The 13,724-nt window shown below is 58.7% G+C and overlaps 1 protein-coding gene across 2 annotated transcripts in view; it reads right to left on the bottom strand.

The window, feature by feature from the left end:
* Positions 1–13,724, bottom strand: part of CACNA2D2 (calcium voltage-gated channel auxiliary subunit alpha2delta 2) — a 141,657-nt gene that overhangs the window by 29,036 nt on the left and 98,897 nt on the right. For both annotated transcript variants that reach the window (XM_045807215.2, XM_045807216.2), the window contains exon 4: positions 3,164–3,223. In XM_045807215.2, the coding sequence (XP_045663171.1) occupies positions 3,164–3,223 (60 nt within the window). The remainder of the gene's footprint in view (positions 1–3,163; positions 3,224–13,724) is intronic.

Genomic DNA, 13,724 nt, shown 5'->3' with positions numbered 1-13,724 from the left:
GGGCAACACTGAGTCAGGTCCAACTGCTTCTGGCCTAGAGGAGCCTTGAGCGGGGCAGACAGATGAGTCCACTGGGATACTGGCCTGGGGCAGCCTGCGCTGGGAACTGTCAGTGCTGGGGGCTCCAAAGATGGACACTGGGGGCTGCGGGGGCCAATCCCAGGCTTGGGACCAGGAAGAGGAGCCCTAGGGATTTAACCAGAGAAGGAGAGGCATTGCTGTTCTGAAGGAGGAGGGAAGGGCATTCCTGGGAGAAGGCCGGGCTCGCGCGAAGGGCCTGAGGTGGACACCGGCGCTGCGGCTCTCCTGAGCGCCACAGGGAGGAACACTCCTTATCTGTACCTCCTGAAGGTCATTGGGAAGGACACGGTCTCAAGAGTGGGTGGTGTGCCTGCAAGGGACCAAGACGCCATCCCTTTCCCAGCCGCAAGTCTGCGGATCCCCCTGGCACGGACAGTCCCCACCTGCAGCTGCCACCAGCTCCCCCGGGCAGCCCAGGCAGGGCTGGCCGGCGTGCCAGCTAATGGGCCCGCCGTTAGCACTAATGCCGTTCAGCCTGGCAGCGGGATGACTGCAGGGCTTCTGGTGAAGAGCGGGGTCCTGACCCTGCCGCTGGGAAGGAGGGGGTGATTCTAGCTTCACCCTGCCCGAGATAGAGACAGACACGCAGCCGGATGGACTGAGGGGGAGGCGGGGGTCGACACCCGCTGGCCGGGTGATCAGTTCCTCAGCTGGGGGCATCCCAGGTCGAGCCGAGGGGAGGGGGCCAGCCAGAGTCCACTCCTGCCTCATCTTCGGACAGGAGCACCCAGGGCCGGACATGCACCTACACTGTCGCCAACTAGGCATCTCTATGGCCTGACGCGTGGAGTGACGTTTCCGCACACCAGCCTGGGCCGGCAGGCAGCATCAAACACCAGAGTCCTTTGTCAGATGGGGAAACGGGAGCCCAGAGAGGGGCAAACCCTTACTGGGCCCCACGGGGACTCGGTGTGCAGGGACCACACTGTCTCAAGCAGCACCCATCTCCGCACCCCCCGGATGCCCCTGAGACCTCGGCCCCCTTTCCTGGCAGCCCCCATGGTGCCCACTCTGGCCTGGGGTAAGCTCTTCCTGCCTCAGGAAGTAGCTGAAAATCAGGGGTCGGGAGTCTGGCTGGATGATCCTTGTATATTTTGGGTTTTCTGTAGAGTCAGGAAAAGAAAATAGGTTTGAGACTAAGGCAACCTCTTTGTCTTTTTTGGGGGGCCTGGACTGGGAGGGAGAGAAAACCAGGCTGAGGGCGGGTCTGTTCATTCCCTTATCCCTGTTCCTTGGCTCACTGTCCCGTGCCTGCTCTGCACGCAGTCCTGGGTGGGGAGGGAGGACGCAGAGACATCAGAAACAAAGGCACGGCCAGAGCAGGAGCAGGAGCAGAGGGTCCTGATGGCCGGAAGGTGGAGGGGCTGACCAACTGGGATGCGGGAGCGGCCTTCCTGGGAAGGGACAGACAAGCCGGGCCACCAGGAGGAACAGAAGGCCTTCGGACAGAGATCAGGAATGGGCCTTGAGTGAGGTGTCCAGCATGGCAGGGGCACAGGGGGAGGTGGGTGAGGAATGAGGTTGCCAAGGGGGCTCGGGCCTGCGCCTTGAAGAGGAGTTGGGCAGCGGCTGTTTACCGGTGGGAGCGTGGTCTGAGCGTGGGGGGGTGTGGTGCTGCCACCATGCATGTTTCTGATCCAGGGGCTGAGGGGGCACGGCGACCCTGTGATGGGTGGTGGCATTGGAAAGGGTGGGAGAGAGAAGGGCCAGTCCTGAGCTCCTGGGGAGGAGGGATCCATCCAAGGAGTCATGCAGTCATTGATGTGTTCACTGTAAGCAATCATGTTACCTCGAATCCCACCTAAGCTCCCAAAGGGTAGCACCCAGCACCCACCAGGCAACAAAGGAAGGATGCCATGGGGTGGGCAAGGCAGGGCAGGACTCAGGGTGGCCTGGGGGGATGGAGGCCAGGGAGGAGGAACAGACAGATTCGGGGGCCCTGGATCATGGGCATGAATCCCCTGGGGCCCGACAGCCCGGCTGTGAATCTCTGCCGCCAACAGGCACCTCGGTATGTCTAACCACCCTGTGCCTCAGTGTTCTCGTCGGTTTAGGCAGGGGTAATAATCCACCCGCCTACCAGATGTGCAGGGCCCAGAGCTGGAGCGGCAAGGGCCTCCCCCACCTTATTAGGCCCCAGGCCCCCACCGCCAGCCCTTGGTGCCTCCCCCCATGGTCAGCAGAGACCACCAGGAGGCATGGCTCTGATGCCCGGGCAGCTGTGAAGGACACACGAGCCCCGCTAACTGGCCTGGTCCCTGAGGGTTCCATCATCTCTGGCACTGGGGGTTCTCTGAGTCTGGGAGGAACCCTGCCTCAGTCTACCTTCTGGCTTACTGTGACCCTCTGAGACGCTGGCCTGACGGAAAGGGTGCAGGTGTATCCAGTCCCAGCCCAAATCAAACACAGCTGCCTGAATTAGTGAGGGCCACATGGGTTTGAGACTGGCAGTCAGTGAGGTTCCCTTCCTTCCCCCACATTCTGGGCCCTTCTGCCCTCAAGAAGAGACTTCCTACCAGCTTCTCATGCCTCCACTGCCTTGGCACTTGGGCTCCTTCTGAGCTCTCCTGGTGGAAGGAGGGGCTTTTGTGGCTGTGACCAGCCTGGTCCCTGATCCCAGTCGGATGGCCTCCTGGAAGACAGGCTGCTCTCAGGGAAGCCCCAGGAAGGGGACAGAGCCCCCTCTTGGCAGTGACTCTTCCAGGTCAGTGTATGGCAGTCGGAAAGGTCCTGGAGTCAAGGGACTTCTCTGCTCTAGGGTCTCTCCAGAGTCTGGGCACATCCTTCACCCCCAAGGCGACACCAGCTTTGGGGAACACCACTTTAGAGCAGCCTGTCTGCCCTTGGGGGACTCCACAGCTCCTCTAGGGTGGAGTGAGCGCTTCCTATCTGCACCCTGTGTCCCAGCACCGGGGGAGCCTCAAATGTTTGCTGAATGTTGCATAAGGTTCCAGGCTCCCCCCCATAGAGCCCTCGGCTCTCCTCCAGTGAGTCTGGGCAGTGCCCCCTCCCCCGAATTCACATCTACCCTTGCTGGGGGTGGGCAGGTTGTAGGAGCTGGGGAGGGCACGGCAGTTCTTACCTTGATGTTGTCCTGCCAGCGGTGGGCTTTCTGGAAGTTCTCTGCAGCATCGGCCAGTCTCTGAGGAATAGAGCACAGGGAGGTCAGGCCCATGCCCAGCCCAAGCCATCTCCATCCTTAGTACTCCCTGGGCCCAGGCTGGCTCAGGGACTCCCCTGCCCCATGCTGCCAGACTCTCAGAGATTCCTTGGCCCCAGACCTTTTCCAGCTTGCTGTGTGGGCCCTTCCCACAGAGGGCAGGTGAAGCCTGCACAAAGTGACCTGAGTGGCATCTCCATGGGGCTTCCTGTACTTTAGCTCAGCCACATCTCCCACCACAGGATGGCAGGGGGACCCCCAGGACATAAGTAGGACCCAGGCCCTGGAGTCAAGCCCCATTGCCCCTCTACTGTCGACAAACCAGTGTCGCTCCAGTGCCAAGAAGAGGCCCTCCCTAGTCAAGGGTGCACTGCCACAAGTGACAGGTGTGTCTTGCTGATACGTCTTTGCCACCAGCTCGCTCAGGGCTCGGCAGGAGGTGCCCTCAGCACATCTCTGCTCACCCAGGCCCACCACCACCTGTCCCTGTCCCAGCGTCCTGAGTGCCTTTCCAGCATGGCTCTCCAGGCCTCTGTCCACACAAGCCTGGCCATCCCTCGGGGCTGGTTCCTGCACTCTCCTCCATCACGGCCCCTCTGCGCGTGAGCAGTCCTTCTAAACCACGCCCTGTTACCCGCCATGCCTGGCGCCAGACCATGCTGATGTGCAGAGACGTGGCGGGCCAGCCCTGCCCTCTCACAGTCGAGAGGAGCAAACAGACACAAAACTGGTAGAACCATCAGAGCAGGAGGAGCTGAAGTGCTTCAAGGAAGCTTAGTGCTGTGGGAACTTGGGGCATCAGGGAAAGCTTCCTGGAGGAGGCGTTGGTACTCTGCCACCCTCACAGCCTGAACCCCGGCTGCTCAGAAATTCTTATTTTGTGCCTCCATGGATCCTGTTGCTCCAGGAACTCTTGGGACTCCTGAAGATGGGCCTCTGGGGCCTCCCGCAGAGCTGAGTGTAGTGAAGTCCTGTTAATCATACTGATGATTGCTACCATGGGCTGGTCACTTGCTGCAGGCCGAGCCTGCCACCAGGCCAGTGACACATCATGTGTTCCTGTCTCTGTTCATGCCCCACATGTCTTCCTCAGATGAGGAGACCCAGGCATGGAGGCAGTGAGCAGCCTTCCCAAGGTCACGGCGTGGGTCAGGCTGGGGCCCTGAGTCTGGCCTTCACAACCACATTTGTCTTGCCCAGCCCATGAGCAAGGTCTGAAGGCACATTCCACAGGCCCACCACGCCTGGTGAGGGACAGGGCAACTCTTGTGGGGGAGGGGCTCTGGTCTTCCACCCCTGCCCCACTCCATCCCATGCGTGGAGCAGTGGGGTCCTGCCTTCTGGCCTCCCGCCCTCACTCAGAAGGCCCTGGCCTCTTGGTATTTAGGGCACATGCTCCCATCCATAAGTCCGGGCCTGGCGTGGTATGTAGGCCCCAGAGGGGGAGATGGGGGTTGGGACTTGGGAGACCGGTCTTCTTCCCTCCCAGCACGGAACAGGGTGGTGGTGAGGGGTATGGCCTATGTTCTCTGGGGCGGGATGTCACCTCTGGCAGTTAGAGGGGCTGACCAGGGCCATCCTCCCTCCCACTGGCCTAGCTCCCCCTCTTCCTCAGGCCAAGAACAATGAACATTGAGAAGACTACGAGGCCGGGGGTCTTGGGGACAGGGTAGGAAAGTCTCTCTTGAAGTCAAACCCCCTCACTTCACGATGCTGGGCCCCTCCTGGCCTCTAATTCCCTCCTCGGCTACCCCACCTGTTCTGCTGCGTCTGCTGGGGCGGCCCACCCCACACCCCTTACCCAGCTTCAGGGACCACAGGCCTCTCCACTCCCAGACACCTCCCATACCTTGCCTCCAGTCCTGAGCCCCCTGGGGTCCTGGACACCTTCCTGGGGTGACCCTCAGGCCCCCTGTGGAATGAGCCCCCTCTTGGAATGAGCCCAGCGACGCTGGAACCGCTGGAGCCGCTGCCACCTACACCTTACCCGTGCTGTCACTCAAATCATTTACTGTTCGTCCCCTCTCACAGGGACTATCCTCCCTCAGGCTCCTGTGTCCTCTCTTGCCCTTTGTCATCTATTCTCCAAATGTGGACTGACCTTGTGGCCACCCCCTGCCCCTAAGCCCTTCAGAAGTTCCCCATGGCTCTGCATACAAAAGGCACAGCTTTCTGGAGGTCCCGAGGGGTCCACTTGCACTTCCATCCTGGGGCTTCTTCTCAGCCTAAACTACAAACACCCCTACCCTGACCCCAACCCCCAGGATGGGTGACGCCCCGGGTTCGCAAGGCTGCAGAGTTCTGTGACATGCACGGCACAACACTGGTTATTACTATTAACCGAGCAGCAGCTGTGCCAGCTTAGCACTGGGCTGGATGAGAGGGCGAGAGGCCTAGGGACAGCCCCTGGGGCCACCCTTCGAGGGGTGAGCCTTGGGCAATCTCTTCAGGCCCCCTTTCCTTCCTCAGTGGCCTACTACCTTCCCGGGGGCCACAGGCCTTTCAGAATGGGCCTGAAGCCCACGTGGGGCTCCACTGAGGCCCCGCCCTTCATGGGGGATGAGGTGAGGGCAGGGTGTGGGAACAACCAGACCAGGCCTCTTGCCTCAGAAAATCACAGGGTTGATGGGCTGCAAACCCCAAAGTGCCACAAGCTGAAGTCTCCCACTGGGCCGCAGCCTCGAGGAACTGTCCTCTCCTGCTCCCACCTCCCCGCTGGCCAGGGGCGCCAGCCCCTGCAGCCTCTCAGGGCTCAGCTCCGTCCGCGGGATGCACAGGCCCAAGGGCCAGAGCTCCCTAGCTGAGCGGCCACGGTGAGGGAGACCCAGGGAGGGGGGCCCCAGCCCCTAGCCTCCCAGAAGTCCCATGGGCTCGAAGGCCCGGGTCAGGCCGCTGACTCGTGAATAACGGAGCTGCAATAGCCAGAGCGAAAGGATTATGTTTAATCCTCAGTAACGATCAAGCCATTATTATTTGTTTGGTGTTACAGATCAATCAGCCCATCCCCGGGCGCGGGACGTGTGGAAACTGCTAAACGCACGGGCCCGGTGGTACAGGAGGAAGGGTGGAGGCAGCGGAACGGGGGTGAGGCGGGCAAGCTGTGGCTGCTGGAGGTCCCATCGGGTCCGAGGGGGGGAGGGGAGAGGAGTGGGCCTACCCACTGGCATGTCTGAGGGGCCCCGAGCAGCGACCAGAACCCGGACTCCCGGAGCCTTGGAGCCCTGGCCTGGGTTCAAAACCTGGCTTTCTGCTGGCCCTCGATGTCTTGTCTGTAAATTGGAGATAGGAACTGGACCCACTCTGAGGCTGGGTAGGCTCTTGGCAGCCCCCTTACTCCGACCCCCAAAAGCTGCCCAGAGGGGCCAGTGCCCGGGGGTGTCTCTTGCTGGCTCCAAGCACGCAAGGCTATTGCCCACCTCTGGGTCTTCCTCTGTTATCCACTCTCTGCCTGGGACGTGCTCCCTCTCACCTCGGTCAGCCCTATCAGACTGACACCTCCCCTGGATGCCTCCTTTTGCCCTTGCCCAGTCCCTAGGCTCCCCTTCCGTCAGGCACTCAGAGCCTCGGGCTCCTGTCTCCACAACCCACAGCAGTCAGCCCTGCTCAAGGCTGTGGGGAGATGGGCTCACAGCCCAGCCTCACCCTGCCCTAAGGTTCATCCTCCTAGCGCATCCCTCCTACCTCTCCTGAGTCCTCACGGCGGCCTCCAGGCAGGCAGGATGGGGAAGGAAACTGAGGACCAGAGGTGAAGACAGAACCTACGAGACTCCCAGCAGGGCAGGGGCAGAGGTGGGCCCACAGCTTGGTCCCGTGTCCAGGATACTGCCTGTCTGGGGGAAGATGTGCTCCGTTCTCACCCCTCAGCCACCGGCAGCCTCTGGTTCTCCTGCTACCAGGCCCCTGCACATTCTGCTTCCACCTTGTGTCTCATCACCCAGACTCCTCAGCGGGTTCGCTCCCTCACCCTCGAGGTGTTAGCTTAGGCCTCATCCTCGTCCTAACCACTCCCTGACCCCTGCCAAGCCCCCATCTGTCCCCATCACATCTCACTGCTGTCTTCCTTGACCTCTGAGCTTGGCGAGGGCTATATCTGGCAGCTGTGAACTTTACGATACCGGGCCCCTTGCACACAGCAGGTGCACGGTGAACACCCGCTAGCTTAAGGTCAGAGCATCTCTGAACCTGGGTGGAGACCCAGGCAGGAGTCTGGCTCGGCCAGCCGGCTGTGTGACTCCGGGTGTGCGACTTAACCTCTCTCAGCCACTTTTCCTCATCACATCGTGGAGGGTTAGGGCGGCCCATGTGGGTGACTCTGCTGCAGAGCCACTGGTGGTGGCTGGCCTGGCCTGAGATGTCCCCATTGTGGCCAAGGCGTTGGAGGGAACCACAGTGGGACTGCTGAGCAGGGCTGCTCACGGCCAAGTCCATCACAATAACAGCAGGCATTTCAGAGGCAATTATCAGAGAGTTTCACTTAACAATCAATTTCCCTCAGCTCCGGAAACTGTTCTTACAGGAAAAGGCAAGACAGAGGAGGACTGGTGGTGCGCTGGGCTGGGGACGAAGCTCCCCTGCAGAGTCGCCCCTCTGCAGCCGCCTTCAAATTTCACTAAGTGAAACGTCTTTCCATTGCTGTGGAGCCGATGACCTCAGATGAGGGGCCTGGAGCTCTGGTGGGTGCCCCTCACAGGCCAACAGCTGGAGGGTCCAGCCCCTACTGCATGCTGGGAGGGGCAGGGCTTGGGCGTGAGGGGGCTGGAGCCCTCAGGCTTCCCCCTCCTCGTTGAGGGCCCCCTCCTCCCCTAATGCTGGGTGCCCCTCTTCTCCTGAGCCTCCTCCTCTCACCCCCCAGCGCTGGCCGAGCCCGAACGGGTCTGGAGAGCGACTGTCTATCAAACAGGATTTGTTTCGTGCAGCCCGGAGGGAAAGATTGTACGAGGTATTTGGTCTTAATTAGTTATAGCTACTCCCTCTTCCAAGAGGATACGAGAGGCTTAGGAAGAAAGGCCCTGAACCCACAGGGAGCGGGATATTGAGATCTGGGCCACTGAGGGCTGAGCCCAGCAGAAGCTGTGATGGGGGTGCCCTGAGGTAGGGGCTGGGGGCTGCAAAGTCCTCGTACCAAGCAGATGCCCTGAAAGCACCGCTCGAGGGTGGCAACGAAGGTAATGGGGACAGATGACACCAGACCCCACCCCTGGCACCTCCCCTGGGCCAGCTTCACTGGCTGGTGCAGCTCATCCAATGACAGGTGGAAGACTGGGCCTTTTCTTCACCCTCCCCACGCCATCCCTAGCAAGTCACTGAAGACGTGGAGTCTTCTGTTCCCCCGCCTTCTACAGGTGAGCGGACTGAGGCTCAGAGCATTACTGCCACTACCCCAGGCCCCTGGTGGGAAAGTGGTAGAGGGGGCATCGACCCAGGTCTGTGAGCAGCATTGGACAGTGAGCGTCTCGGGGAAGGACCAGGTCTGGCCACATGGGCCTGCTGCTTGGGCTCAGATGCCCCCCACCTGCCCCAGGAGCGGTTCCTTTGTCCTTTCTGCAGGAGAGTAGATCAGTAACTCGCCTCCCAGATGCTGTGCTGAGCCTGCCCCCCCCAACCCTGGAGTCACTGGGCCCAGACCTTGGGAGGGGCTGAGGACCAGGGTGTCCCGCAGTCCCTGATCAACCCAGCACTGCCACCGCCACCACCCTGCTTCCCTCCCTGCCTGCGGGCCCCGTATTAGCTCTGTATTGTGCACTGATAGATACTAAATACAGATTTCCAATTTCCAGAGCTGTTATGGTCTAATGAGTAAATAATATACATATTTAAAACTGTCTAAAAACATATCTGCATAATTAAAATATCTGCATAATAATGAAGCAAGATGCAGCTTAGCAAGGAGGCAGCTAGAGCTCCGAGGCTGACAATAGGGCTAGGTGCACAGGTGGGGATGGGGGTCACGTCCCTGTGGGTCTCTTCCTTCCTGCTACCTTGGCCTGAGCGGGCATTTGTCTGTCTGTCCACCACTTGCTTCAAGTGGGTACGTCCACAGTCAGAAGCCAGGAGAATCCCAACTTGGCCCCGTCCCTGCACAACCTGCGGCCTGGGGGAGGCGCACATGTGGCGGGACGGTGCCCGCCACCTGAGTGCCGGCGGCCTCGAGGACTCTGCTGGCCACCATCTGCAGCACATGATGTGCTCAGGGCTTTATAGGCACAGCACCGCTCACCGCGACCTTCCAAGGGCAGGTCCCGCCCTGATCCCCCTGCCTTCTGCATTCTGAAGGGTAGAGAGAAGCAGCACACCAGCACGGGCATAGTGGGCTGCCCAGGACCCATGACTTATGCACAGTAGTTGATGGAGATGCCTGTGGCTTTGCCTTCCTGTTGAATGCACCGCGGACACCAGTGCCGCTGGGGCCGGACCGCACTTGGCCTTGCCCTCCCACCCTCTCTACGCTCTTGTGTCTGTTCGCACTGGACACGCTTGGCTCCCGTCCCATGACACCTCCGACCCACCCTTTCTGTATGAACCAGGCTTCCAGCTGAAAGATAAAACCACCACCAAAACAATGCAAAACAAACACACAAACACTCAAACCTCAGACCAAAACTCCAGCAACCAAAGCCGCAGGGAAAATCACCAACACTCCTCCAAGCGAAGCGTGCCTCGGGGGAAAGCCATCACGTGGGGCCTGCGCTGTTGTTGGCGGCAACGGGCTCCCTGACCTTTTCCCTCACCAGCTGCACACGTCCTCTATGAGCTTCTAAAAAAAATTAGTAAAACGGATTTTTTCTTTAAAAAAAAAAAAGGTCAGAATACATGTACCAGGAAAAAACTCATTCGAGTTGTGGTTCCCTTCTGAGGGGCTCCTGCCTCTCCACCCCCAGGCCTGGGCTTGCTTGCTTTCTGTGGGCATCTCGGGCTATGTTATCAAGTCCTGTGCCTCCTTGGTCCTGCCTGCAAGGACAGCCTGTGTTTTAATTTCCCAGGAAAGATAGGAAGAAGTGAGGGGTGGCTTGGGCTAAAGATGGAGATGGGGCTGGGGAACCTACTGTCCCAGAGGCTTGAATTTCGGACCAGATGGGATTTCCCGGAACATCCTGGGCACCCAGGGAAGGTTGCTGTGTTGTATTTTGTCTGGGAGGACTTTTAAAAAACCCACTCTCTCCTATTACGGGTATGTTACCCTCAACTGGACAGTTTAACATCAGGACTGTAGGAAGAGCAGGAAGGAAAGGAGGTGAAGAGGCACTTGGGGGATGACATCAATTCCACTAGCTTCACTGCTTTAGCTTTCAACAGGAACCTCAGTCAGGATAGAAAGAGCTGGGTGCAATGTATCATGGGGCAGGATCCAAATGTGTTCACTGTGAACGGGGCAAGGGGCAAGGAAAGGGGCCTCTGTGAGTGGGCAGAACATGTGCATGGGCCAGCCTGAATTTGCAGAGCAGTTGTCAGGAACTGTGGATGAAGCCCACCCTCGGGAAATTTCCACTCTGGTGCTGGGCTGCTTCAGGAGGGAATGAGTGTGGACAGCTTTGTGCTGAGGGCAGCAGCGTAAGCCCGGCTCTTGGGGTCCTGCCCTGCCCAGTCACTGCTGCTGCTCCTGGGTCCCCTGCCAAGCACCTGTGAGAGTTTCCCTAATGAGAAATAAGCCAATAAATCCAACACACGGGTCAGAGTTTGGGCTGCAGCCCCAGAGCCCGGCCACAGGCAAGCACCTTATCCTTGAGGAGCATGACCTGAGGGCTGGGCCATGTGGATTCCAAGGGTGAAGGGGCTCCTTCCAAGGTACGGCCCCACTCAGCACAATCCCCCAGGGGCTAACAGGGGTGAGAACCCACCAACCTAGCTGGCACCCCTTAGCCTCCAGCATGAAACCTACATATCTATACAGGTGAATCAGGTCCTGGTGAGCCAGGTGGAATTTCTCATAACATTTCCAGTTTTGTCAGGTTTCCTCCCTCTGAATGATGACCCAGTGTAATTCACCAATGTTTCTTTCATTCCTTTAAAAAACATGCAGATAGCATCAGGTGAGGGTATCAGGCCCAGGGCTGGTGGCCACTCTCCAGTTAGAGGAGATGGGCGACACACTATTTATCAAAGTGTGCCATGGAAATGTCGCTGACCCCTTTCCCTCATCAGACCACGTTCTGGACACAAGCATGTGTATGCGTGCCTGTGTATGACAATGGCCCTGCCACAGAGGCCAGGAGGCCTGAGCTCCTAACGTCTGGTGGCTGGCCCAGTGCATAATTTGGGAAGCGTTGCCTTCATCTCTCTGCACCTGTTTCTCTCCTGTATAATGGGGACCAGAATCCCGCCTGGGCTCTCCTAGGGCCATGGGAATGCAGATGCAGAACAAGGACAGGACAGAGAGCAGGACTCCAGCAGGAGGCAGACTCACTCTGGGTATTGGAGATACAGCCCCAGGTCCTAGGTCGCCCCTTCCCTCAGCTCTGCCCAGGGACCTACTGACTGCTCCAAAACAATCTTGGATTTCCTCTTGGGCCTTCTGACCTTGGCTTGACCTGGCTTCATCTGAAGCTCATGACAATGGACTGTCCCTCTCCTCAGGACCGCCTTTGTCCACTGGCCCCCAGCGTCCTGCCTGGCCTCCAGCCCAACCCTGCCTCAGGCAAGAGTCAAGGGCTCATTTGCATGTCCTACTCAACCAACTCTACCCAAGCTGGGCCATCACTTCCCCAAGGCTGTCCCTTGGAAGCTGCTCCCCTCCAAAGCCCCCTTCTCTCCCTTCTGACCAGACCTCTTCAGAACCACCCTCAACCCAACTTCAGACTCCTACCCAAGCTGCCTAGCATAACCTCATCCTCCCCAGGCCCCCATACCTTTAGGCCTCCCACACAGGCCCATGTCCCCCTCCCCCAGACCCCACTTTCCTATTGTCACCCTGTATGGGGACCTGTGTGGCCTGGCCTTGCCAACCTTGTCACTCTCCCCCATGATGATCTGGAGCTCTGCCCTCCTACCATGCTTAGGTTCCCTACCCTTGTTTGGGATGCACCCTACGCGTGGACTGCCCCCTCACCCCTTTCACCAGCTCATCTGCCTCCTCCAGGAAGCCTGGTGCTCCTGCCAGCCTGGTTTCCAGAATTCCCTGTGGCACTTCCATCACTACTTTGTTTGACTCCCCCCATATGTGGTCTTTTGAGGGCAGGGACTTGATTCATGGATGTGTGTGCCCTGGTGCTGGGTGCAGGCTTCCACCTTGGTCAGTAGGGTGGGAGGGGGGTAGATCAGGAGGTGCCCTAAACACCTGTTGGCTTGGAGGCCATGGGTTTCCCTGGGGGTGGAGATGGCAGAGATGAGGCCAGAAGCAGCACTGATGACAGAACACAGGGATCCCAGAGGGTGCAGAGGTAAACACACGGGCAGAGTGAGACTGAGTATAGGCTCCACAGGGCACCCCATGTAGAGGAGGAAAGGGTTTGTCTCTGGGGTCTGAACTGAAGATGTCAGCCTTCTGGGACCCCAGCCTCACTCTGGAACTCATGAAAATGTCGTCCACCAGTCCCACCTAGCTGTTACCAAGTCAATGGTGAAATGGTTTAGAAACAAAAGTCACCGAGGCCTTGACAGAGTGAAAGGCTGGGGGGTGGTGGACATGGGCCCCTCATCTAGCCAGGTCAGCCAGGAGTTGGGTCCTCCTGCTCTGGCCCCACACCAGTGCATTCTCCAGGCATGCTCCAACACCCTCCTCCAAGGAGCCTTCTCAGGTGTCCTTACAACCCACCATGGCTCAGGGACAGGACATGGGAGGGTGGTGGTTCCAGTGGGAAGAAGTTGATATGACCCTCCCTCTATCCTGTCAACAAATGTTCATTAATCACCTACCATGTGGGGCACCTGGGTGGTTCAGTCATTAAGTGTCTGCCCTCTGCTCAAGTCATGATCCCAGGGTCCTGGGATCGAGCCCTGTGTCGAGCTCCCTGCTCAGCAGGAAGCCTGCTTCTCCCTCTATCACCCCCCCTGCTCATGTTCCCTCTCTCGCTGTCTCTCTCTCTGTCAAATAAATAAATAAAATCTTTTTAAAAAAGCACCTACTGTGTGCCTGACCTATGCTAGGCTAGGATAGATGTGGCCCTGCTCTCATGCAGTGTACCACCTGTAAGTTCTTCTCTATGTCCCACCCATCATACCACTACAATTTAGTCCTACTGTCCTGAGTACAGAACTTGGCAGAGGCCTCTACAGTAACAGCTGCCTGGGGTAGCAGCTTCACTGGGAGAATTTGGGGGTGCTAGGAGGCCTGTTATGTAATGTATTTCCACATGAAAGCTGAGCCTGAGCACCCCCCACCAACTAGAACAGAGGAGCCTGAGCCCCTGCCTATGAGGACAGCAGAGCCCAAGCCCCCACAGCCGCCATGCTCCCTTCCCATGATGTTATTTTTATACTTTTTCCTAAAACACAGCCTGAGCGGGCCCTTCTCGACTCTATTAACATTAGGAATCTAATCAGTAATCAG

Source organism: Ursus americanus, chromosome 14 (genome assembly GCF_024610735.1).
Source record: "Ursus americanus isolate L20-20 chromosome 14, mUrsAme1.1.p, whole genome shotgun sequence".
Lineage (NCBI taxonomy): Eukaryota > Metazoa > Chordata > Mammalia > Carnivora > Ursidae > Ursus > Ursus americanus.
Note: the sequence above shows the minus strand (reverse complement) of the source record. Positions and strands in the feature narration are given on the sequence as shown.